At 35.1% G+C, this 27122-nt stretch overlaps 1 protein-coding gene and 1 long non-coding RNA gene across 8 annotated transcripts in view; one reads left to right on the top strand and one right to left on the bottom strand.

The window, feature by feature from the left end:
• LOC138705121 (uncharacterized) overlaps positions 1–21613 on the top strand; it is a 55860-nt gene extending 34247 nt beyond the window's left edge. The window contains exons 2-3 of the long non-coding RNA XR_011333627.1: positions 2553–2607; positions 7025–21613. This is a non-coding gene — a long non-coding RNA (uncharacterized lncRNA). The remainder of the gene's footprint in view (positions 1–2552; positions 2608–7024) is intronic.
• The window catches only part of LOC138705117 (CD2 antigen cytoplasmic tail-binding protein 2 homolog), a 204877-nt gene that overhangs the window by 118367 nt on the left and 59388 nt on the right, over positions 1–27122 (bottom strand). For 5 of the 7 annotated variants that reach the window (XM_069833767.1, XM_069833769.1, XM_069833772.1 and 2 more), the window contains one exon: positions 17483–20407. The exons of 1 other annotated variant lie outside the window; for it this stretch is intronic. In XM_069833767.1, coding sequence (XP_069689868.1) covers positions 20307–20407 — 101 coding nt within the window. In that variant the 3' untranslated portion in view covers positions 17483–20306. Of the gene's footprint in view, positions 1–17482; positions 26374–27122 lie in introns of those variants that run through there. One more of the 7 variants, XM_069833770.1, reaches the window with a different exon arrangement.

The following is a 27122-nucleotide window of genomic DNA, read 5'->3' as shown; positions in this document are numbered from 1 at the left end:
AATTTGAATGTTAACTATTATTCAATGAACGTTAAAAGAATAGACCTGTTAGAAAGTGTAGTATTTTATTTTAAACAGTTTAATAGCTATCAATTCCTTACCATCATGCCTAAAAGAAATTATAAATTTCTAGACAATATAAAAGTGCGATATCCTTAATTGAAAAAATTTATTCAACTCAAAAGTGAAAATCAGTGTTGAGCATCAGTCACGTAGGTAGGACAGATATTGTAGACTATATCAAGACTACAAAACACAAAACTGCAAAATCGGCAAAATGCTCACGTCAAGCATTCCCTAAATTCTTCAGGTACAAATTTATAGGTAAGAAAAAGAAAAGGAATTGACTATCCAAGAAGCCACTTCTGCATTTAACACTATCGAACATAATCAGAGATTCATAATTGATGAATTTCATCTCTATTCTCTTTAACCCAGGAGCGGTCGCTAGGAAAAAGTCATGCGCTTGGTCGCACTTGTGGGATTCCCTTCACATTACGTTTTCTAGTTCTTTTTTAAAATAATGTTCAAATCTGTAATAAATAATAAATTTGTACTTGCATTGACTGTTATATTTATTTACATTGAAGTGAATATGAGTAGGCTAGTATAAAAAAGGACATGAAAATGTGGCACTAAAACAAAATAGTAATAAACTACGCAGTTACAAGACAGACAATTTTAATCAATACGAATAAAGTAGGCCTATACAAGTAAGAATTGAAGGTAACGCAGATCAACGTAAACATAGAAAAAAAATGCAATAATTTCCATAAAAGCCTGATGTCTACTACTCCTCCTCTTGGTCAATAAAATGTCACCATCTCTGGTTTTCTTTTCTCTCCTGTCATCATCTATTCGGTCATCATGATGAATTGTTGACAGAAGCAACACACTTTTATTCCTTCTTAGAATAAACGATGCCAACATGCCTATTTGTTTAAAAGCTGAACGTGCCGTTTCTGGATGATTGGCACACAATTGTCACACAGGTCATTGCACCTAGTGTAAGATGACACACAGCAATTGTCACATTTCGCCTACTCCAATATAACCTACAGCATATTTTGACATACTGTACGTATATGCAAGTTAAATAAGAATAATTAACAATTTTTTAAAAATATATATACATACAGGGTGATTCAGGAGGATTTACTATCACTTACGGAGCTTATTTCCGAAGACATTCTGAGCAAAAAATGTCATCTAAACATGAGTCCTAATCTAAATATTTTCAGAGTTACACTAATTTGAAGTTATTTGTAAAATACCATTATTATTGAGTTTTAAGGGTAAAAGAATATTACAGATAAAGAATGAACTAATGAGAGTATCAATTCTTTAATTAGCTAGAATTCTGAATATTAAAGATATTATTCATTTGTCCTACAGAATAATATCTGTAATATTTCTCCTCAAATATTAAATAGAATTGTGAAGCTAAAAATGTGCTGTGAATTCCATAATTGCTTCGTACAGAATTTTTTTCTATTTTTAACTACAAAATTACATTTTTCTTACGTATTTATCACAATTGCTACAAATCAATTGCTTGTAAATTCTGTAAGATTGTACATTAGGATGCATAATTAAACTGCAAAGAATCAAGTTTCTAAAGTCGTATAATTTGTAATAATTTTTGTGAAACGTGCATGTGAATGATATACTTTTTAGTTAAAAATTGAAAAACAAAATCTGTACAAAGCAATTAACAACACATTTTTAGCTTCAGAACACTAATCGTTATTTCTGAATAGTTCATTCTCTATTTGTAATATTCTTTTACCCTTAAAACTTAAGAAAAAAAGGTATTTCACTAATAATTTTGAAATTAGTGTAATCTAAAGATATTGAGATTGGACACATGTTTACATGAAATTTTTTGCTCAGAATGTCTTCTGAAATAAGCTCCGTAAGTGGCGGTAAATCCTCGTGAATCATCACCATCATCATCATCATCATCATCATCATCATCATCATCATCAATGGCACGACAGCCCTTCATGGGCCCTGGCCTTCTTCAGAAGTTTTCGCCATTCCTCCCTATCCAATGCCAAACTTCTCCAATTTCTAACACCCAAAGTCTTGATATCATCCATCACACAGTCTTCCCAACCTTCCTTCTTTCCATCGGAATAAATTTGAAAACTCTCTTCGCAACTCTATCATCTTGCATTCTCACAATATGCCTGGCCCAATCCAATCTTCTTATTTTTATGAATTTAACAATATCCGGCTCATTATATAATCTGTACAGTTCGAAATTATATCTTCTTCTCCATGTTCCGTTTCTCTAACTGGTCCAAAGATTTGCCTAAGAATCTTTCTTTCAAATGTACATAATAATGTCGCATCTGACTTCGACAATGGCCAAGTCTCAGATGCGTAGGATAGTACAGACCTTATAAGAGTTTTATACATCACAATTTTTGTATTCCTAAATATAATTTGAGATTTCATATGTCTTCTAAGACCATAAAAGCATCTAATGGCAGATAATATTCGTTTTTTTATTTCAGAACTAACATTATTTTTGTTGTTAATTTCAGAGCCAAGATAGATAAAACTATGGACAGTTTCAAATTTAAAAGAGCCTATTTCCAGGTAAGGGGGTCCATTTATATTAGCTCTCGTGACTGGCATATACTTTGTTTTTTCTTCATTAATTTGTAAATGCATCTTTCTTGCTGCCTTTTCCAGCTTAATAAAGGCCTCTTTCATTGCTGCCTGACTTCTTCCTATGATATCTAAGTCGTCCGCATAAGCCAGCGCCTGAATCGACTTATAGAAAATAGTTCCTCTAGTATTAATACGTAAATCCCTCATGACTTTCTCCAGTGCTATATTAAAAAGGAGACAAGCTAGTGAATCTCCTTGTCGGACGCCACACCTAGTAGAAACAGAGTTAGACATCATGTTTTGAATTTTAACTATGCACTTGGTATTTGTCATCGTAGCTTTCACCAGAGAGATCAATTTTTTTGGGATCTTCAATTCCTCCATTGCAGCATAGAGTCTTTCTCTATTTATGGTATCATAGGCTGCTCGAAAATAAACAAAAGGATGATGGGTCTCGATTCCAAACTCGTTGCACTTTTCAAGTAACATCCTCATGAATCACTCTGTATATTTGGAAAAGTTGTTGAGTATCATAAGTATTGTTTATAATTTTGAGGCTGATAAATTTTACGAGTATTATTAAATTGTATTTCATACTTAACAAATCGAAGTTATGCTCGCAGGAACATAGATAATCCAGGATTCGGCCCTCATCTTTATACTCATCATAACACTCAGCAATACTGTGCAACTGACGATTGACTCATGCATAATTCATTCTTTGTCTCTTCCTTATTCTTCTTCCGGCATTGAGTTCAAAAATCATTTGTGACATGTCTTCTTGTTCCGTTTTAATTTCATTCAGTACTGAACACAGAAAGGGTGACTTTTTTCAACCATTAGTTGGAAACATTGATGCCATCCCTCTGTAACGTTATTAGTTCTTGGCTCTTGCAATATGAGTGCATTGTATTGGTTCCATAAATGGGGTGCATACCTCGTCTTCCCCTTCCATCTTCCTCGAATATAAGTTACATTAAAATAATCTGCAACTTTTAAGGGTAGTGGGTAGTGATGCCTGTATGATTAAATAATTTCAGTACAAAAGTTTAGTTCAATATTTTTAGGCACTTGAAATTTGGTGTTCAAATAATATGATGTCAGTGAACATAGAAAAAACAAACTTTAAACTCTTCTCATTAAGAAAGAAACCAGTGAAAATAAATCTAAACTATAGAGATGATAAGTTACAAAGAACTGAAAAAGTAAAATACCTGGATATACATTTCGACAATAAGCTCTCATGGAGAAATCACATTGAACTGATCAGCACAAAGGCAACAAATCGTTTTAAATTACTAAAAAGACTGGCGGGAACAAAATGGGGTAGCTCAAGGAGTACACTCAATACAACCTACAACACATACATAAAGCCTATCTTAACGTACTGTGGTGAAGCACTAATAACCTCATCAACCACAAATAAACAGACATTAGAACACACTCAAAACCAAGCTTTATGTCTCATCACTGGTGCAATCAAAACTACTCCAATTGAAGCCATGCAAATAATCACATCTAATAAACCTGTTGTAACAGATCTTGAAACACAAGCCCTTTTAACCTATGAAAAATTAAGAAGGCTTCCAAATTGGGATAAATGGAGTAAATACAAAGATTCTAAATTTACATTGAGGACCCAAAATGGATACATACAAGAGGTAGAAAAGCTTAAGCAAATTTTAGAAATACCAAGTGAAAAGGAAAACTTGATGAATCGATATAATCCACTTAATAACTTCAAAGTAGATTGCTGCCTTGATCTTGATGAAGTCTTCAACAAAAAAGATATAAATCCAGAAATAGCAAAAGCCATTGCCCTACAAACAATTAATAGAAAATATCCACAAAAGGACTGGTTGTACATTTACACTGATGGATCTCTCATGGATCAAAATGAAGGAGCTGGAGCAGGAGCTACTTGCCAATACTTTTCTCTTTATAAAAATGTTGGCAAGTACACAACAAATTTTGATGGCGAAGTTGAAGCCATTTATACATCACTTCAAAATGTATTTGTTTGGCTAAACCAGTGCAAAAACATAGTCATCCTGTCTGACTCCAAAGCTGCAATCCAGTCCATCAGCTCAACTACATCCCCTAAAATGGAAAAAGTGAAAGAAATTCATTGCATGGTAAAACAAATTCAAATGCTAAATAAAAAAGTGGATCCCGGCCCACTGTGGACTGAACGGTAACAAGAAAGCAGATATGTTAGCAAAGAAAGGAACTTATATCAACTTAAAAACAAATTTCAAGTTCCCATATGAATCAATAAAGCGAGTCATAAAAAGAATAAGTTACAGCGAACAGGCAAAACATCAAAATTAAAAATGGAAAGAATCATTCAAAGATCCAAAACTAATTCCTGATCTACCTCGAAAATCTGCCGTGGCCATGTTTAGATTGATTACTGGTCATGATTGCCTCGGTAAACACCTCCATCGTATTGGAGTACTGAATTCACCTAAATGCTTACTGTACACCAGAGAAGAGGACATGGAGATGGAGCACTTGGCTAATTGTGAAACTCTTAGGACATTTGTGGACCTTCCATCAAAATATTGGGAAGCAAGAAGGATGATGACTTCATTGTTAAATCCAGAGCATTAGACACACACACACACACATATTTTTAGACATTTAGTATTTAAAGTGGAACAAAAATTTCCATGGTTATACAATAAATCATTCTGAATTCAGTTCTATAAAAGACAACTAATTAGTTTCTTATCCAAGTGCAAAAGAAAGACCCTAACTGATAACCTGTTTTCCCACTTTGCTAAATGTACCCCAATCTTCAGGTGCACATCACTTGCTACAATCTTCACTCATATGCCTTGTATTTCTTAAAGTTATCAAGTATTGTATATTGTAAATTCTAAAGCAAAAGTTACTTAAATATTTCACCCGTAATGAAACAGAAAAATATTGAACTTTGATTAACCATTTTTGCCATTTTTTAATGCATATATTTCCCCCCCCCCTTGTGTTATGTGTGTGATATTCTTAAACCCGTAGGTATACTTTGTAGAACACAGGCTGTAGAAAACACTGTAAAAGTTTCATGTAAATAGATTCAATAGTTTCAGAGAAAAATGCACTTAAGTTTGGAAAATATCAACTTACGAAAAACTGCATTAAAAATGATGCATGAATTACATGTGCCATCAAATTTAAAGAGGTCATTTAAAGGGATTATCTGCAGAGATACCCCCACAATATATTATTTAAAGAGCAAGTTTTGTACTTTTTAAACACAAAACAAAAAGTAGCATTTTTAACCACTAATCATAGCTGGTTCCCTTAATAACAGTTCTGAAATATCTTCATACAGCTAGTCATATGCTAAAAGGTATATCTGCTCTTGGAACGAACGCCAGACTTAACAGCTGATGTACTCCATTCCTAAATGCCCTATTGTCTGCAATGTTATATGAAGCTTGCAAATCTGTAGCCTTTACAGTCCTGTAACCTGATTGTCCCAAGTGAAAGAAACATAGGCCCCTAATCTGGTAGAAGCTGCAGGAAACACAGCTTGATGGGCATTAATAAAACATTGTTCTAATAATAATGTATGAAATATACCAGCAGGCTAAACAAGCAGTATGTATAATATATAATAGGTGAAGTGAACATAGGTTAAATGTATCGTAGGTTAAAATAACAGTAGGCAAAAGCTCCACGGAGTGTGCCAAATGTCACGGAACCGAACATGGTGCTACAGAATGACCTGATTACCGTATTCAGAAAAAATTATAGAATTTCTTTTTTATCATCATCATCATCATCATCATCTCCTTCAAGGCTTAGACTTTTCGACCTATTCCGCCTCCACCAAAATTGGTCTCGCCATCTCTTAACTGGTCTTCCTAGTGACCTCCCTCCTTTTGGATTATAATCCATGGCTGCTCTAGCAATACATATAATTGGCATTGTATGTAGGTATGTGTTCTTTTCAGTCCTGTTGTTTTGTTCTGATTATTTCTATTACTGTATATTTAGTGCCTTTCTTATATCTTCAATCCTCTTTCTATCCAATAAAGTATAGCCAGCTATGTATCTAAAAAATTTCATTTCTTCTGCTTCGATTCTTCGTTTGTGGTCTTTGGTTAGAGTCCAGCATTCACAACCATACAAGAAAGCAGGGAATTGCCAAGACTTTATAAAACTTCAGTAAAGTTTCCTTTAGCACCTTTTCACCTAAAGTACAGCGAATTGTACCACAAAAATACTGTAGTTAAATATATTTAGTTTAATATAAATTTCAAACTTTTTCTCATAAGTTATAGAGCAACCCAAATATTTAAATGTACTAACTTGTTCTATTATTTTACCATCTATAACTATTTTTGCTCTAATTGGGTGAGGTCCTAGAAAAGCCATTGTTTTTGTTTTACAGTCCCATTGTGAAGAATTAGATAGTGTTCTATATGAATGGTTGGCAATTAAAAGATCTAAGGGAATGTGCATTTCTTGACTGAGAAAGCCAAGGAATTGCACCAGAAAATGAAACTGCAAGGTGAGTGTGGATTTTTCGTTGGGTGGGTTAACAGATTTAAAGAGAAATATGGAATCCGAAAACTAGATGAGTCCGGTGAACAAAGGAGTGTCGACAAAGTGTCAGTGGATCAGTTTATTAATCAGTTCCAGAAAATTGTGTCTGAGAGTAATGTTAATGCGGAACAAATACACAACGCTGACAAGACTGGATTATTATGGAGATGTCTTCCACAACACTGGCATGTGCGACAGAAACCTCACCTAAGGGCTTCAAACAAAACAAAGATCGTTCAGTGAATATGCTAAATTAGTGTATTTTTGTGTTAAGTGATGTTTTTTAATAAAGAAAATCTACACAGTTTATGTTATTTAGTTATGATCAAGTGACTGAGAAATAAGCTTCATATGACTGCGATTTCAATAGGTTGGCATCATAAAATACGAACAGGTAATTTGTTAAAATACTTGTTCAGTTATCCGGAAAAATCTCGTATCCGGAATTTGCCTGGTCCCATTGGTGCCGGTTAAGAGGGATTCTACTATAGTTGTAAGATTTAGTTGTTTTTTCTTAAAGTTCTCAGAATTGAGGTTCTTTCTTCAAGCCTAGGGGGATAGACGTGGAGTAGTTATTCATTGCAATATTTCTCCAATTATTTAATATTGGAGACGCAAATCTCTTGACAAAACTACTTGCGCTATAGTCATCTATGTACGTCCCCTTTGGCTGCTCTCCACCATAAATTACAAAAATGTCTGCATAAAATGTGCGGACATCTACCAGAGAATATATTTTTATGCTGTATTTTGTAACTTTATTTTCAATATATACGCGAAATTTACACCTTCCTCGAAAATCTTCCAACATTTCGTCCACCGTTCCATATTCTCCAATCTGATAGCTTGCTTACAGTGTGATTGAATACTTCTCATATAGCAACCTGTGCCTGTCATTTATGTTATCCAACCTCAAAGCACAAAGGAGAAGAAAAAAATCTTTTCATACACATTGTAGCTCTCAAGCACTCTGGATAATCCCATAATTTGTTAACTGAACAACTGAATCTACAATAATTGCATTTTGCAAAGAATGACATTCGTAAGACATTCTGAGAATTGGCAGAAAAGCCCAAGCATGGTTGGTCGCATGATAAGAGAATCCCTCACAGATGATGCAGGGGCTTAATGAAATCGCAATTATGGGTTTGGTGAAAATAATAGCTGCTTGTGACTAAAAGTCATAAACTCAACTAGAGAGAAAACCAGAATTCAGAATCAAGATTTAAAGAGATGTGAGAGTAATATTCATACAGCGACCACTGGCGGGTTAAAGTCATGGATAAGGAATTTACTTATGGACTAAATGCAAATCCATAACCATAAATGATTTGACACCTCATGCTCAAAAGGACATCACTGAAGATTTAAAAGGTTCGCCCTTTTGCATATTATAAATTGATACATCAAACCACATTGACAAGAAAACGTCATCAGTTTTTGTTGGTACTGGAAAACTCCAAATTTTGAAATTAAAAATTAAATTTAAAATTCACCAGTACACGTGGAGAGACTTCAGATATTCTGGTTCATTATACAGTGCTCTCATTTTATGAGAAAACTTTGCATCATTCCTCCGTTGGCCGACTTCCTGCTCTCCCGACCGTATCGTGGGAAGCCAGTTCTACAAAACTTCCCAGCAGTTAGTTGCTTCTGAGAATTGTACCGGAACATGTGAGTGACTGTTGCTTGTGTACTAAGTAAAGTGTACGCCGGGTAGGGTTGCCAACCCTCCCGTATTTGCCCCTCATTTTTAACACTCTCCCGGCTCCTGTATTTTTTTTCTCTTCGAGCATTTTTCTTCTTTATTTTTGCATAATGTAAAAATTATTATTCTAAGCATTTGATTTTGCCGTGAATGATGATTTATATGCTGAATTTTGTTGTTCAAGAGATGAATTAAAATGTGCAGTCTTCAGAGAAGATAATGCTTGTCAGAAATAGGTTTTTATTGCTGACTCGTTTAAAATCAAACCATGTTTATATTATAAACTGGAAAAAACTGGTGAGTTTTATTCTAAGCGTACCAAGTAGTAATGCTCATACAAAGAGGGTATTTCATTTCCTGAACAATAATTACACAGATGTTCAAAACAGGAGCACGATGCATCTAATTAGGCTGACCAGACGTCTCCGATTTCCTGGGATAGTCCCCGGTTTTGAGATGCTGTCCCCGGGGAGAAAATGTCCCTGTTTTTGTCCCCGGAAGTGAATTTTGTCCCCAGAAGCTTTGATTTTGTTTCAATAGCATTTTACTGAAACTGCTGTGATTCATCCACATTTCTGAAAGTTTCTCAGTATGAGACAGAAGAACCAGTGAGCACAGTATGAGATATTCTGCACTCTTTGAGAAGAATATAGCATCTTTCTCTTTGGTCATCTTAGCATTCGCGTTGCATGGAAGCGTTAGAACTGTCACAGCGTCCATTTTTATGTAATTCAAAAAATGAGGAATTTTGTGACAAACCAACAGATGAAAAGTGGTAAGATGTTTTTCAACATTTATAAAAAAAAAATTCCATTGAGTTTGAAAATCTTCTCAAAATAGTGTCATTAATCATGTGTCTTTCAGTCAGTAATTCATCAGTTGAAAGACTTTTCTCCACAATGAACTCAATCTGGACTGATGAAAAGTCAAGAATGAAAATTGAAATATTTAAAGCTTTGTTACAAGTGAAAACAAACTTTCATTTCTCATGTGAAGAACTTAGTGGAAAGCTGTATGGGAATGAACAGATTCTTCAGACAAGTACTTGTAAAATGTGTGTTAGAGTTCAGTGTGTACAATATTATGTGAAAGACTTCCATGCATGCGTCAGAACTGAAATTGAATTCTTGAATTCTTAGTGGCTATAATTATGTATAGGAGTTACCTCTGTTTCTGCACTTAATTAAAAAAGTTAAGATATTCAACAAATTTAATGTGCAAAGTTCTATCATTGTATCTAATGTTACATGTATTTTCTGCAACATTTCAATAGAGCATGACTAGGTAAGTGTTAGTGGTTTTTCTTGAAATTGCCGATGTCCCCTGCTGGACCACAAAATATCTGGTCGGACTACATCTAATCATACCAGAACAGCAAACTGCTGACGACTTCAATTATTATGCGACACAAAATGTGTCTCAAAATACTCTTAATTTAAGCTTAGGTGCTGAAGTGCAGAATAAAATTCTGTGGCCGGGAGGAAAAAGGTCTTAAGTCAATTTTTTTGTGAAAATGAGATTTTTATATATTGTGAAAGTGGAAACAATTCTCTACAATCTGGTAAAATGGTTAAAGTCAAATAAGACTCCTGACTGGATTTATAGAGCATTACTGTAAACAGTCCTATAATAATTGTTTAAGACCCATTTTGCATTCCTAATAATTTACATTTCTCATTTATTTTGACATGAAAAAGGTCTTATGTTTACATAGTCCCTTCTACTCAGTTTGGGTTCTAGTCTTAAAAGGGCTTAAGTGCGGCTATTTTTGGAAATAATCAAGAAAATTGTTAAATGAGCAACATTACCTATTTTAGAAGAAATATAAACAAATAATATCCAGGGAAAACCTCTTAAAAAAACTCTATAATTGACACCAATTGCCATCTTTCTACTGCTCTCCTGAAAAGTATAAAATTTTTACTTAAGACCTTCTTCCTCCCGGCCACAGAATTGTTTTTAGTAATGGAACTGAATAATTTGTCAATTTTCTATGTGAAATTTTGTCGATTCCTTAGTCTCCCATATTTTCTTCAAAAGAAGTTGGCAACCCTAATGCCGGGGTTCTGTTGTAATCTAGATCCCTTGTAAAATGAGAGTACTGTATTATGGAAATTGTTGAAAGATTTAACATTTCAGACAAAATACTAGGAATATCAGCAGACAACAATACAAACACCAATTTTGGTTATTTAAAAAGAAACTTTTTTTAGGCTAACTAATGGCGGGTACTTGACTTTTCGTCATTCACCCATATGAACCCAGTTGTGTAGACCAATTTACCAACAGAGTCATTGCCAAGGATGTGACATAGGAGGCTGGCATACACTACACCCATGATGAGGTGATAAGATTTGTTGGAATGCCACAGAGGAACCGGAACTGCTGGAGAAAACCCATGTTACCTGGATCACGGGCTTGCCTAACACAAGTTATAAATTGAGGTATGTCGGGGATCGAACCCAGGTTCACAACATAATAAGTCCAGCACTCTACCACTAGACCACTGTGGCGGCTGGTAAAAAAAATATTTAATAAATAAAAAAGAATTGAGTAGGCAAATATGTGGGGTAGTTGTGCAGCCCATATAATACACAATACTGTACAGAACTGCTGTAGGTATTTTGCCACTTGACTTTCAGGCTGTTATAGAAAGGATTTTCCAATTTTTTTCGTTTGCTTACTGTCAAACTGGAGAGTTTAAAATCATTCTGTGAATTTTCTGAAGGAGAAAATAAAATTACGTTAGACCATAGCAAAACCAGATGGTTTTCTTTAAAGTCTGCTTTGAGTTGTTTGAGTGAAATGTATAAATCCCTCAGGTCTTGTTTCTTAAGCTTGGATAAATTTCCAAGCAGGCTTGTGGTCTTTTTCAACAAAAGGGAGAATTTTTACTATTTCAATTTCTTAAAAAGTCAAAAAGATATTTTCTGAAGCTGTACTGATGACTGAGCGTGAGGATTCCTCAGGTATTGAAGTGAAAAAATGAAGCTGACAATCTTTTGTTGAAGCTTAGGGCAGGACAAGATGAGGTCTTTATAAATAGTAAAGTACTTTATAAAGTAAATAATCTCCAGTCTGCTGATTGAAGCCCATGTGACATCTCTGGGATATGTGCAGCTCCTGCAGACAGATGCCACCTGTAGGCAAATTCCTCCTGGTCAACCTGTTAACTGTTAAATATGATTAATGAAATGATGCTAATGAAGGAGAAATGAGTCCGAGGTCCAACACCGAAAATTACCCAGCAATTCTGCTTCGAGTGGTTGAGGGAAACATGGAAAAAAACCCCAACCAGGTAACTTGTCCCAACCAAATTTGAACCCAGGCCTGCTCGTTTCATGGTCAGGCAGGCTAATCGTTACTCCATAGTGGTGGACATAATTACTGATTACTCTACACTGAACAAAATATAATCATGTCATTTAAACATTATTACCGCAAGAATCTTGTGAGAAAAATAATATGTGCAATTGACAAGTTGATTCATGATGCAACTCTGATTAAGGTAAATGTTCTGGATGTTCTGCATGTCATTGCAGAGGCTTGGAAAGCAATCACAGATTCAATAATGTCAACTATTTTCATACTATGTGGATTATCTATGGATGAAAGTGGATCTTTCAGGACTGAAAGTGGAACAGAATTAACACGACAGACGACTAATGTGATCGATTAAAAGCTGGTGTGTCATATGAAGAATATGTAACATGTGAAGTTCAAATCATGGAACAATTAATGTTAGAAAGAAATCTAACATTTGATGCATCTGAAAATGAAGAAAAGGACGAGGGAAATAAAGAAAACAATGAGTCCCCAACAATTTTCCTGTTAGCGCTGGAAGACATCAGCAATACTACTAAATACCTAATGAGATTTGATTGTGATGATAATGTAATGCCTGCACCCAGCAGTGTTGAAAATGTGGTATATAGGGTTTATAAGAAAGCAAAAACCAGCAACCTGCCTTAATGGATAGGTGGAAGAAGTAAATCAGATTGTAGGTAATATTATTTACCGTAGTGATTTTATAATTAGTCTTTGTAACTTTAAGTAAATATACTTTTTCCTCCCTTTTACCTACCTATAGCTATTAGTAAACCAGTATTCTGTTATGTTAAAATGTTTACATTTCTCTGTTGTGTTAATATAACAGTTGAATATGTGTAGAACAACAGTTGCTGCTGTAACTGCGTTCTTCCATGTTTGCACCACAACCTAACTGATAGAATGCTGGTAGGTTCCAGGTTACATATTCTGATGCAGGTTTAAAAAGTTTATGCGGTAAACACATTGCATAACTTTGTCCTCTTTTAACCTTGGTATGCAATGTAGTTACAGAATGGGATTTGGCTCACATGTTCACACACAACATTTACAGAAATGTCAGAAAAAAAAAGGTTAAAAGTGTGTATTTTACAATAGTAATATTCCGAAGCTTATTGTATGGTTTCGTAACAAGCTGTTTTTTATGTTAATGGGTTGTAGCCCTTTGCCCAACTCCAAGCTGGAGGACCACTCCTTATCGGCTGTCCACGACTGCTTATTCAATATATTCGCAGCTACCCTCCACATCTGGAGGCCACATAATAACTCGAGTGGGCTGACAAGACGCCAGAAACTCTCACAAACTCTGTGCAACTTGAAATTGTGGTTTTCTCTTAATGTACCTACGGTAATGTATTAGATTTGCAGAGGTTAAAGGTGTTTGAGAATAAGGTGCTTAGGAAAACATTTGGGCTAAGAGGGATGAAGTTACAGGAGAATGGAGAAAATTATACAATGCACCTGACATAATTAGGAACATTAAATCCAGACGTTTCACATGGGCAGGGCATATAGCATGTATGGGCGAGGGAAAAAGACCTTTGGGGAGGCTGAGACATAGATGAGAGGATAATATTAAAATGGATTTGAGGGAGATGGGGTATAATGGTAGAGACTGAATTAATCTTGCTCAGGATAGGGACTGATGGCAGGCTTATGTGAGGGCGGCAATGAACCTCCGGGTTCTTAAAAGCCATAAGTAAGTAAGTAATAATTCATATTAGCCATTAACAATGAAATCCCCATTGAGTTTTCTAAGTGAAATAACATACCACTTCCTAATGAATACTGAAGTCCTTCAAATTAAATTCAACAAGTGGAACCAGTGTCATCAGTTTAAATTTATGATATGTTATGTGATGTATTCTAATGCCACTTTGTTTCTATTTCGCTCGTATTTCATTTTCATATATTTCTGTTCGTTTTCTTTCTTTTACATAGATGGCAGTCCTAGTGGCTTATCATCTTTGCTTTTGATTATATCAATTGGCACCTCAAATGAGGGTAGTAATTCACGGGTGCTTGTGTAAAGGGGATTAATTATGAATTGGCTAAAGTGGGATAAGTAAAGATTTGAACCCTCCACGATTATTTCTGTTAAATCATGCTTCCATCCATAATGCAGTTACAGTGCTCTGTATTTTGTGACAAAGTGGTTTTGTTCAATACCAAAGGAGAGAAGTTTACATATCTTATAATTTGACTTAACCCCCTTTACACGAGTACCCGCGAATTTTGCATGTTGGATAGCCAGTGTCTTGTATGATTTTTCTACTATGGGTGCTTTTTCAAATTTGTCAGTTAAAATCCCTACTCCTGTTTTTCGGACATCATCCATTGGAAGTGACTGTAGGGCAGCATTCGACTGGAGTGGTGGTGCATCATGGAAGAGTGATCTGCGATGTGCAGCCGAGTACACATCAGAATTTGATGTCTGACAACAGTGGTGGTTGTTTGTCCACCGAGTGAGGGGTCAGTCGACGAGATGTGTAGCTGTACAGCAGCAAGTGATTAGTAACTGCACTATAGTTTCGCCTGTGTTACACGGGTTTTCAGTCTGCTGGAGCTGCCTAGGTGACTCTTCCTTGGACTTGCGGATATTAATTCAGTGGCTGGAGTGGTCCGCAAGTAATGCTTGACAGTGCAAGTTATAAGTATGAATGTGTTTGATTATATGTTGACTTAATTCGTATTGGTTGTCTGAAATTTCTTTATCACTGTCCAGTGAGTGCACTGTCGTTTGTTGACATCTGTATGTAGGCACTGCAGGGACTATGCGGAGCAAGAGGGAGGGCATGTACATTCCACTTCAAAGCATTATTAGCACGAATGTTATCAGCACATATAATCACATGCTCTCCTGCACTTGGTACCAATATAACAAGAAAATTATTATATTAATACCAGCACCTCTTTTAATGTCAATTATTACTTATAATTAGAGCCCGGATGTTTAGGAATTTATAACAGTTAAAGTAGGCAGGTAAAAAAGGCAATAAAATTTAAAAAGAGGCACAATAATCTTTGAAAAAGGCATCCCTGTCACTTTGATTTACTCCAAATCACATTTATATCTATGGAAATAATGATTTACTTCCACCAGTAAAAAAGCCATTTTGCCAAACATCCTGGCTCTAATCATAATATTTCAGTTTATTTCATTTTACAATATTATATATTCTTACTGTGAAATCATTAATGTAATGTGTGCCGATAGCTAATTGTAATTAGTTCTTATCTACTGCTATATAGTCCTGCATTCAAAGTGAAATAAATCATGTGTTTACAATATTCAAAATGTGTGCTGTCGAGTGATTAAGCTGATTAAGGTGAATGTTGATAACAAGAAATTGCTTCACAGCCTCTGTCTCCGCTTATTATTGTTTCAGAGGAGGATTGATTTTTTAGTATGAGTCACGAATTGTAGTATTTAGTAGTAGTCGGTGTAATGTTAACAGGCAGATTATTTCTCGTTTTCGAGAATGGCAGTGCCACTAATACAATTCTAGTAAATGGTGTTATCTGTCCAGTACTCTCGCCAACTATAATGATCGGTACTGAGAGGGTGCATATTCACTGTACTTGAGCAACAGCTGAACTTAATACTGTCACAACGATACACTGCATGGATGTGAAAATTAGACTGCAACGCCTGAGATAAGAGATTGTCACAGGTTTCATTTCGAGCAGTTGTCTCCGCTGCCACAGGTAATCATTCATCAGACAAGTAATATAAGAGGCATTTTATTTCTAGGCCACGTTAGTTATTGTGCAGTCACTCTTGTTCTTTTATTGAATTTACCTCATTGTCAGGAGGAATTGTTTTATGTTCAGCTTTACTAGTAAGTTGTTATTATTCCCTTGGTCGGTGGAGGATAGATGTACCTTGCCTAATTGTTTGAGGATAGATGTACCTTGCCTAATTGTTACACAAGTTGAGGACTGCTTTCTATAATGTTAAGATTGACTTTTATGTTATTAAAGTAGTCATTATTAGTACGAGTTTGTTAGCGTTTTATTTGCTATTATTAAATCTCGAGACAGTTCAGTTATGTCATCATGTTCTGTATCCTGTCATGTCCTCGGCAGGGAGAAGGACACTATGCCACAGCTACAAAGACATATGTGTGCTTTAAAAGCATAAAAAGTCAGGTAATATGTTAAACTCTTCTGAAGTGTTACTTTTATATGGAAGCTAAGATGCCTGTTCTTCTCTCATATCTTTTACCCTTCTATAAAGAAATTCATGTAAAGTTTGTGACCATGGAGCTCATTGAAAAGTATTTCAAATGCTACCATACCATAAAATATATTTTATAACTATATATTTGATAACAATACAGGTAATGAGCATCATTATATTTCGAAAACAGTAGTGGAGCACCACAAGTGATTACAAATATTCACTTCAATTCTTAATTTTTTTTCAATGTTAATGTTTGAACTAATACAAAACATATATTACAGATATTCTAACTGTTACATAGGAAATTACATGTGAATTTTATGTTAAGCTGCAAAATACAAGGTGCAATCAACATATTTCCGAACTGTGCTTGTATTTATTATACTGTTAACCATATTATATGTATGTGTGTCACTGAAGATTGCTGCTTTCATGGCTGTTAAGTCAATCTATCAAACAGTGTCAGATTGTCTTTAAGCCTTCAGTACTCGTGTGGGGAACACCTGTCAACCAGCGTGTTTCTTTTCATTGTTGTATTTCCTAGAAAGGGTTTACAATGGTGAAACTTTAGGTACCTTCAAAACCAAGTTCACGTTCTTTAGTTTCAGTCTTGAAGTTCCTCATATTGTAGCTAAAGTTTTATTCTTCGGGTGGCAATTGTCAACTACGCAACTTTTTACATTACAGTTTCTGTAAAGTTCTGGTAAATATTCATTATCACTTTTGTGAGTTATATACTGTATCTTTAGGGATAATTTGTTCTATTGAACTTCGAAGGATTGTGGATCTACGTTTATCAGATTTCTTCAGAGATTAGAAGACGTTCTCATGTATTACTGGGAATTCAAGAAACCGATATGCCAATCCCAGAACAAAGGAATGGATCCAGGGGCCGTTGTTACCTGGCGATCATACTAAGAATGATGCACCACATGTTTTAAAATCTAGTGCCATGGAACTAATCTGTAATAAATAAGATAATTTTCTCCATATCTATACTGATGAGTCACGGAATCCTGATAATGGATTTTCAGACGCAGAGTATTATATCCCAAAATACAGGGCATATCAAAAGTCCGGTAACACTTTCAATATTTTATTACACAAAAACTACTAATAATAGCACTTCAAACAAACGTCAGTTTAAAGTCAAACTCTCAAAGTTCTGTTTACACCTTACAGAGATTCAATGTGTGAACCATGAGTGACTCGGCAGATGTCCAAATGATAATGAAACTCTTCCCATACTCTTTTCAACATATCCTCTGTGACCGTGGCAGCAGCTTCTCGAATTCTGGTTTTTAGTTCCTCTAAATCACGTGGCAAAGGCGGTACAAACACACGGTCCTTTAGGTACCCCCATAGATAAAAGTCACATGCAGTTGTATCGGGTGACCTTGGTAGCCATGTCATGAAACATCTGTCCCTTACTCCAGCACGTCCTATCCAATGATCAGACATCTCCGTATTCAGGTAAACACGAACTGCATTGTGGAAATGTGGCAGAGCCCCATCTTGCTGAAAGATGAAATCGTCATCAAGATCTTGTCTTGTGTCCACAAAAGAGGAGTGGCCATCCCAGGGTGAGTGAAGAGAACGTTGAGCGAGTCAGAGAAGCATTCGTAAGGAGCCCGGGGAAATCAGTCCATAGAGCGTCCCATGAGCTTCAATTTCCTTCAATGACTGTGTGGAGTATTTTGTGTAAGAGGCTGGCTATGAAAGCATACACACTGCAGCTTCTACATATGCTAAATGAAGATGACAAATGCAAGCGCTATGAGTTTTCTTGCCAGCTACAACAACAGGCAGCAGACGACGATGACTTATTCAGCCGCTTAATTTTCAGCGACGGAGAAGTCTGTATAACGAGAAATATTATATATCATATTCAGCTCCCTCTAGTCTCGAAACAGAACTACTGGCCATAGAGACAGTGCTTTTACATCTCTCTTCCTTATCTGATATAATTATATGCACTTTTAGTGACTTGATGGGAGCTATTCTAAATATCATGAAATATACTCCAACTTCCTATGCACAAATTACAATTCTATACAGAAAATATTAAATAAACTAAATCTTCAAAAAGAAATAGTTTTCCAATGGATACCTAGTCATTGTGGCATTACTGGAAATTAGATTGTTGATAATATTGTCAAACAGGCAACATCTTTTGGGCCCAAACCTATGCAAACAACTTCTTTAACCAGCGCATATTCTGCAGTTAATTCTCATTTAACAAATTTATGGGTCGAATTATGGCATTCTTCTGATAAATGCAAAGTTCTTCAAAACAAACAAAAGAAATGTAATGATTTACAAATGTTCCGCAGCATTCCCAGACACATACAAACTTTCTTAGCAAGAGCCAGGACAGGCCATATTGTCACTCAGAAGTATCTTCACCGCTTTGATCTTGTTGACTCTAGTAGTTGTTGCTGGTGCAACAATAACGAAGAAGATTTGGAACATATCCTCTTAAACTGCCCTGTCACAAACATCCATAGAACTAATCTAAAATGTGCAATCCCTGTAAGCTTGGACAATTCTCTCCAATATATACTGAATACACCTCATCTTTGGAATGTGGCTGCTGAAATATACAACCAGCATCGTGCTTTTACCCATCATTTGCAAGAAGAGGAAATTCATAGTGAAACATAGTGGAACACGTGTTGTCAGCAAATAGCTGGATACACTATGAAGATAGATAGAGACAAAAGACTAGAAATGATGTGTGAAATGTTCAAAACAGACATGTGTCGACCATTTGAGGAATATCTGTTAGGTACTGCAAAGACATGTCTGTAGAAAGCATTCATGAGAATGCATTTAGAAGAATAATCCAAGAAAAATAGGACAATAGGACATAAGCTATTAAGGCATTATTGTAAAGAAAGATTTTCACAACAAAGCAAGGATTATAAACGTGTTTCCAGTGTTAATTTTGTAGGTAAATGTAGAAAGCATTTGAAATTTACACATAAATAATTGAATGGGTGAGTGGAATAAGGATAACATTCCAACTTCCCTAGTTTGTGGGAAAACAAAAAAAAACAAGTTTGCAGAAAAAGCTTAGGGTTCTATTGGAAAAGTTACTAGTAGACAATTGTAGAACTAGTCATTCTGTATTCCTCGTACAATCTCAAAGTCAAATACTTATTTTTTTTAATAATTATTAATAATTAAATGTGTTGGAATATTATCCTTTTTCCACTGAATGTTTTCACAACAGATAAACTTATTAACTATAATATTTTTTTGTGACATGAAATGTTTAATAGTACAAAAGACACTTTAAAATGGTTTTACTCTATACAGTGATGACCATAATATGAGTCCTTATTCATCCTTATCACTGTCTGCTGTATTTGACACTTAAGGATGTCTTCATAGAGTGACTTGTACTCATCAGGTATGTAATGCGTGACTTTTGAGATGTCCTCTAACTTTTTATATCGGTTCCAAATTTTCCATTATATGCTGCAGTAGTGGGGAGCCCCACATGATCTTGTTCCTTCAACCTGAATGTTCCATGGTGCAAACCATCAATGTACTCTGAAGTCTCGACACAGCCTTTCATCTTTCCGAGTGAATATAAGTTTCCTGTACTTACTGATGTTAAATGTCAGGTTTTTATTCTCAATATCTTTACATGTTTTCTTGAAATACTGTGCCATAGTGTTTGAAGTTGAGTACCTGGTTGTTTTGAAGTCCCTTTACTTGATATGGCGGAGGGGGTTGAGTTTCCTGGCACTTCTAATGATGTCATCATACTGATTTGGAGAGTAAATCCGATCTAATCTTCGAACTCGTCGTTTAATAACTGAAAATGTTCTGTCAAATGGCAGAATGTTATCCTTATTTCACTCAACTAAAGCTTCGACTGCCTCCGTGGTCTGTTGGTCAGCATGCTGGCTTCCAGATCAGGAGGTCCCGGGTTCGATTCCCGGGCTCGGTTCTCGGGAATTTTTCTTGAAGAAGAGGAATTCCTGGGCGTCTAGAGTCTGGAAATTTGTATGAATGTGAGTGTGATTGTGCCGGGTTAATATTAATTAACCAATCATCACAAATATAAAAATATATCAGGACTGTCACTGGGCAGTAACCTGAACACATGTTTCAGCGTCATTGTTGACAAGTAACTCCATCTGTTAGCACAACCATAAAGCAAGTAATAGATGCTATAGAGTTACCAACAACGAAAAAAATATATATATAAAGCTTCAATGCTGGTTTTAATAATATGAGAGTGGAATATTCCCCTTTTTACACTCATTAAATAGCTTAAGCAAAAATCTACAAAATGGCTATTTCAGTTTAATTTTTCAATTTTTTGGAATGTTATTCTCTTTTTCACTCACCAGTTCAATTACTGTATCTATTAATTATAAATAAACTAATTCCGTTTCAAAACTATTTTTACATTTATTTATAAATGAACTCTGTATACTTCGTATTAACACATTTATGTAACCATTCATATTCAAAGAATGTTCAAATTCATTCTCTAAAGCAAGAATATAACTTCGGTGACAGCTGTTCCACACCTGACTGAATACGTTATGAAAAAGTACACGAATACTGAAGGGTTAAGAACTGAGCTTCTATACGTGATTTTGTGCAAACACTGAAATGCGATTTTTCCTGGAATCTCTCCATATATGCCTTATGGCTAGTCTTCTTCTCTGCCTTTCAAGTAATGCATTAGTATAGATTCCAGGCATTTCCCTGGTTCTAGATAACTTCTTCGTTTCATATGTCCTATGCGTGTTCTACATTCCAGGACAGTCTGGAAATTTATTGATTGCCCTTTGTATTTAAAAGCCTAATTTTAATTAAAAATTAACAGTAAGAACTCCTGAACAGAATGTACAAACATGTGCAATCATAGTAATCATCCTCTGTACAATGAAACAATACAGACATTAATTCATGCTGCCAGACTCGAATGTTCTTAGACTAGTAACTAGGGCCCGGATTCTTATGTAATTACATATTGCATTCCTTTACTTGTGGACTACTGAAAATTACAAATGTTGGCGATTTGTGGTTCCGATATGGTTATAGTTGAGTTTCATTTTACATATTTTTACATATTCTTAGTAATATTACATATTTTACATATTATGCAAAGAATGTAACATTTTTGTACATATCTAAACAATTATCGAGTTTTTAATACTTTTATTAAATTCGTTTTATTTTTCAGAGTACAGTATTGAATTTTCTTTCATATATACTTGGAAATAAATCTTATCGTCCCTGTCCCATAACACCGCCTGGAGGGCCACCTTTTGTTCTCACTACTGGGTGTTCATTTCAAAGTGTGTCATGACGTCACTGTTGTGAGTCAGCGATTTGAAGCGAGTTTCAGCTTTTATGTCAGAGACGTTGCCTATTATTCAAGGCGTTCTATCTGAACTTGAGAACGTATACGGTATAACTTGAACGTCGTAGCAACAGATGGCGGTCTGTACGGTCTGTGTGCTACCATAACCTCTTTCGAACTGTGTTTTGCGCGGGCAAGTCGTACGCAGGATATTTGTTATCATCGGTTCCGTACGGCAACATTCCACAATACAAATCAAATGCTCCGTGTCCATGTTGACCTTCGAAGTTAATGTCAACAAATACTGTATGTAAGTAATCGTCTTAACCCTCTCCCCATATCCCGCCAGTAAGAAAAAAACTCACCTCAGTACGTGTTTTCAAACAGTTCACATTCCTGCCACTACCGGTGTTACAGTACGTATTGGTAAGTACTCTTCTGAATGAACGCCATACTTGCCACGCAACTTCTCTGGCACATAGGTAATACGCCTCTGCGGAAATGTAGAAAGATTGAATTCTCTAGGCTCATCGGCTAGCCACATGACGACATACAGCGAGCCATGACACACTTTGAACTGAACATGCAATATAGTACATGATGATAGTAAAGAGAGAGGGCCTGGAACTGACGTCGTTATATTCTGTTCACAGTTATAGAAAATATTTCACTTCAATTTCTAAAGCTGGCTTAAGAGAGAGAGAGAGAGAGAGAGAGAGAGAGAGTAATTCTTTTAAAAATAAAAGTAAACATAAAACTGGGGATTCCAACCCTATGTCTGTAAAACACAGTAGTTCAGAGTTTGGGTCGGGTGTCAGGTAAGTCAAAATACCATTCTGTGTGCGACACAAAAATATTTTTATACGAAATCTTATGATAAAAGAAAAAGCATAGATTGTAGCAGAGATAATTTGTATTTGCAAGCCATACTATGGGGTGGAAATGGCAAATCGACTTGCCAGGCAGCATAACTTATTCACACTTCAACTGATCAGTTAAATTGTGACGACACTTTTGTGAATTTACATATTTCCCCGATATTTACAATATTTTTATGTACATATTTCGCACTTTGATATTACATAAAAATCCAGGGCCTACTAATAACAACAATATAACATTGGAGAACAATGAAAAAACACAGTCTAAAATAAAATTGAATCAACATAGAAAAGAAAATAAAGTGAGTGTACTTGATATCCATTAAATGGAGTTACTACACATCCCAAACTTGTATTTTTATTACCTACCAGAAATATATATTAGATATACTGCCCTTGCCTCACTTCCTGAGCTGTTTCTTTGCGGGGCGAGATGCAGAGGGGGGGAGTAGGAGGTACTGGGTACCGTATGTGCCTACTACCCTACATTCAATACATCGGCCTTTTCAGGATTCCTTTCGTCAGCTATGGAGCAAGATCAGCCATGGACAAGCGAATGTATAGGCTATCCTCCCACAAAACAGATATGTCCTCATCAATTCCTGTAACTAAACACTAATACCAGTGGTACACTACAGTCTCTACTCGAGATTATCGACCTAATCACGATTACAGTTATCACGTGTTTCTCAAACTTTTTCCACCGCGAAATCCCTTTTAATCTAAAGTGTAATAGCAGAATCCTTGTAATATTTTATTAATATTTAATAATTAACAGACAAGTGAAAGCTAGTATCTCAATAATTCTGTTCAGTAGGACTAATGTATTTGCTTTTTAAGCCTGCAATCTGGTTTTATGGCGGAAAGTTGTAGTCTCATTTCTACTGTACTTCTGCATTTTGTCTTTTCGATATTTTGTTTTAGTGAACACATACGCAGAGAATCCAGTAATGAAAGTGATGAGTATTTTGGGTATTTTCCGTTTTAGATGTTCATTAAACATTATTATTAAGCATATTCTTGGGTTATTATTATTATTATTATTATTATTATTATTATTATTATTATTGGTGGTGGTTTCATGTTATTATTGATTCATATTTTCGTAACATTTATATATTTTTATAGTATCCACTAAGTATAAAATAGCTACCAGAGCAGCCCAGTCGGCTAAGGTGCTTGCCTATCGATCTTGAGTTGCGCTCGAGCGCGGGTTCGATTCCCGCTTGGGCTGATTATCTGGTTGGATTTTTTCCCCGAGGTTTTCCCCAACCGTAAGGCGAATGTCAGGTAATCTTTGACGAATCCCCGACCTTATCTCGCCAAATACTATTTCGCTATCATCAATCCCATCGGTAGTAGTTGATACAATGTCGTTAAATAACCAAGTAAAAAAGTATAAAATAAAATTTAAATTCACATAGGGCTCACGGAACCCCGGAACATACTTTGAGAAATGCTGCTCTATGGTAATTCAGCAGTTGTCCAGACTGAACGAAGAGTGGCCTAGTGTGTACATACATTTTAGGAAATCGCCATCAGAGATAATAGCGATAGTGGTAACCACGATTACAGTATCCAGTATTATAAACAGTAAAAACCCCTGTACTGGCATAGGATGTTTTCAGAACATGTAATATGCTGCCGTGCCGCACGCTGCAGCTGACGTGCCAGTCCGTGCAGACCAAAGAGGCGTGGTTATAAGCACTAGGGAACTCTCGGTTCAGGACGTGAGACACGGGCAGTAGAATGTATTCTAAATCCAATAATAATTACGAATATACCAGTGTGACATATCTATCAACATCAACTCCTGATATTATAAATGTATAAACAAAGAATCTGTACAACACACTACAAAACCTGACGCTTGACAATGATCTCGAAATATAAAGCAAGGCATACAGATAAGTAACAAACAATTTAGAAATAAAGTATAAGAACATTTTTATTAGGTTAATATAGATGTAAATATTCTCAAACGTTCAAAATAGGAAACAGGCTTCTATCATACAAAATTCATAATTAGAAAGCATATATAAGACGTTTTTGTGAAATGGAAAGAGATTTAAGCAAAAAGAAGAGATGTACAACCATCCAGAAAACACTAAGCACAATTACATATATTCCACCTAATGTCTTCATGACTACAAATTAAATACATCATATTTGCTTGAAATAATAATCTCCGTACCGAATTTTGACCACGTAATTGTATACTCGTACATTACGAATTATTTTTCATTCTTCATTTGAATTAGTTGAAATGAAATCAATTAATCCACCAATTAATCCACAATATGTTGCTTGTATATACATCTTGATTACATAACTTTTAACACATATAACTTCGGAAAACATATTACAGTATATGTCTTTCACGTGTTAATAAGGTACCATAAAATTTAACACGTGAAAGACATATAATATGTTTTTCAAAGTTGTCTGTATTACTTTAGTAAGCGAAATAAGAACAGGATTTCATTCCAACAAAAAAATTAAACATCAATTAAAAGCTAAATAATTATTTCAAATAATTTGTTGCAATTCATGTTAAGGTCTGAGGGAAAACCATCAATAATAATGCATCTTATGATAAAAATGGTAAGTTCTATATAAATTACACATTGCGCTGAGATTTTATGCTTCTGACAGTATTTAAGGTAGAATAAAACAAATTTTAACACAAACATGCTAAGAACAACCATTAAGAAAAACGACACGTGTGATAAATCCAAATAAATATCTCAATAAATAACCAAAGAAATAGGTTTTAGAAAAACTAACTTTATGTATGCCTTTTACAAAGGTGCAAAATTATCTTATGTATGAATTTTCACATTGATTTTTAAGAAAAGGAGATACAATTATTTTATACTTTTAACATACCCTAGCTCTTAAATGAAACAAGGATATACAGCGTGGACTGTAAGAAATGTTATTATTTTCAGAGGGTTATTCTTTGAGATACTTCAAACAAAAAAGTTTAACACAATTTTGCTCGTTTTTTTTTGCTTCATAGTGTGTTTTGGGAAAGTCATTGACTTAATTTCCAGTACGCTCAGTCAGTTTAAGAGAGCAGTGTATTGCGATGATAAAGGATTGAAGGAATTTTACATTTGTCCTTTAAATGTGCAGAACTTTTATTTGAACAAATGTAACATTTCGTTCTAAAAAGGAATTTAAAAATATTACATTTGTTCAAATCAAATTTTTGCACATTTAAAGGACGAAACTAAAATACTTTTAATAATTTATTATCAAAATCAGACAGCAGAGTTTAGGTCCCTACACAACGACATGACGTCACGTCCCTTTCTTACAAAGGGAGCATAACAATGAGTTCAATTACCTCCTTGCAACTGATGTACACCTATAGTACAGGCAGAATCAATAGGCGGGTTTTTGGTTTGGTACAGAAACAACTCACTCCACACTTTCTCTAGCGGTTTATGACCTGAACAAAGAGACCTTTCTGTCGCTCCATTCGAATGTTAGTTATTGACAAGTGCTTGTCTGTGATACTACTGTGCTAAGATTGTTCGTAACTAAATTTATTCAGGTTACTTTTGACATGATATAATTCAAATAGAGTCCCCTGCCATGTCAACAATACGTTGCCAAATCCTTGGAAGATGATTGACTCCATCTACAGCATCATTTCTGGATATCTCTGTCACTGATCCAACTAAAGCTCTTTGGATACCAACTCTTGATTGATTGCCTTGCTTCCACCCAATCTTGTAATAGTTTGGTTACCCTAGCATTACAAAAAGCTTGTAAAGGCTCGTCTCCACTATTAAACATTTAACAACAACATGTTAAATGATTTACCATCAACATCCCAACATGTTGATTGATCATGTTAATGCTAATTTCATTTAACACTTTGTCCACACTGTTAAACATGTTAAACTTACAACACTGGGAAATTCTGATAACAGCCATGCCAGTTATCATGGATGTTACATTTTTACTATTTTCAAATTATATATATTGAAAATGAAGTGACTTTTGTCAGTTTTTATTATTAGAATCAATTTAGAATATCAGTATCATTTTACAGAAAAAAGTTGTTGAATAATATTTATTATTATTGCAGAAAATAAAGGAAAGGTTCCGTCACAGATGTTACAAGATTTGTGAACTCACTTCACACCTTATTAACAAAAAGTGTAAAACTCAGGTCTCTGCCTCAAGCAAAAGGAAATTCATTCCCATAGTGTCCATGTGAAAGCTATGCAAATCTCATGGCATGTAATTAGTTCACAAAAACATAATCGCTAAATATTTTATAGCTGTTTCTTCCATGTCACGGATGTTACACACATTTTGTCATGGATGTTACAGATGAGTTAATGTCCTTAATTTTTCAAGTTTCAAAACAACTGTGACATTTGTAAGTCAAAAAAATATTCACTTGAACTCTTAATTGTTATTAACTCAAACTACTGAAAATGAATGGCAGAAAGAATATAGTACAGAGTAAAAAGTTGATCCTGGAATTAA

The sequence above is a fragment of the Periplaneta americana genome, chromosome 8 (assembly GCF_040183065.1).
Source record: "Periplaneta americana isolate PAMFEO1 chromosome 8, P.americana_PAMFEO1_priV1, whole genome shotgun sequence".
NCBI lineage: Eukaryota > Metazoa > Arthropoda > Insecta > Blattodea > Blattidae > Periplaneta > Periplaneta americana.
This window is presented reverse-complemented; position numbering and strand designations above follow the sequence as displayed.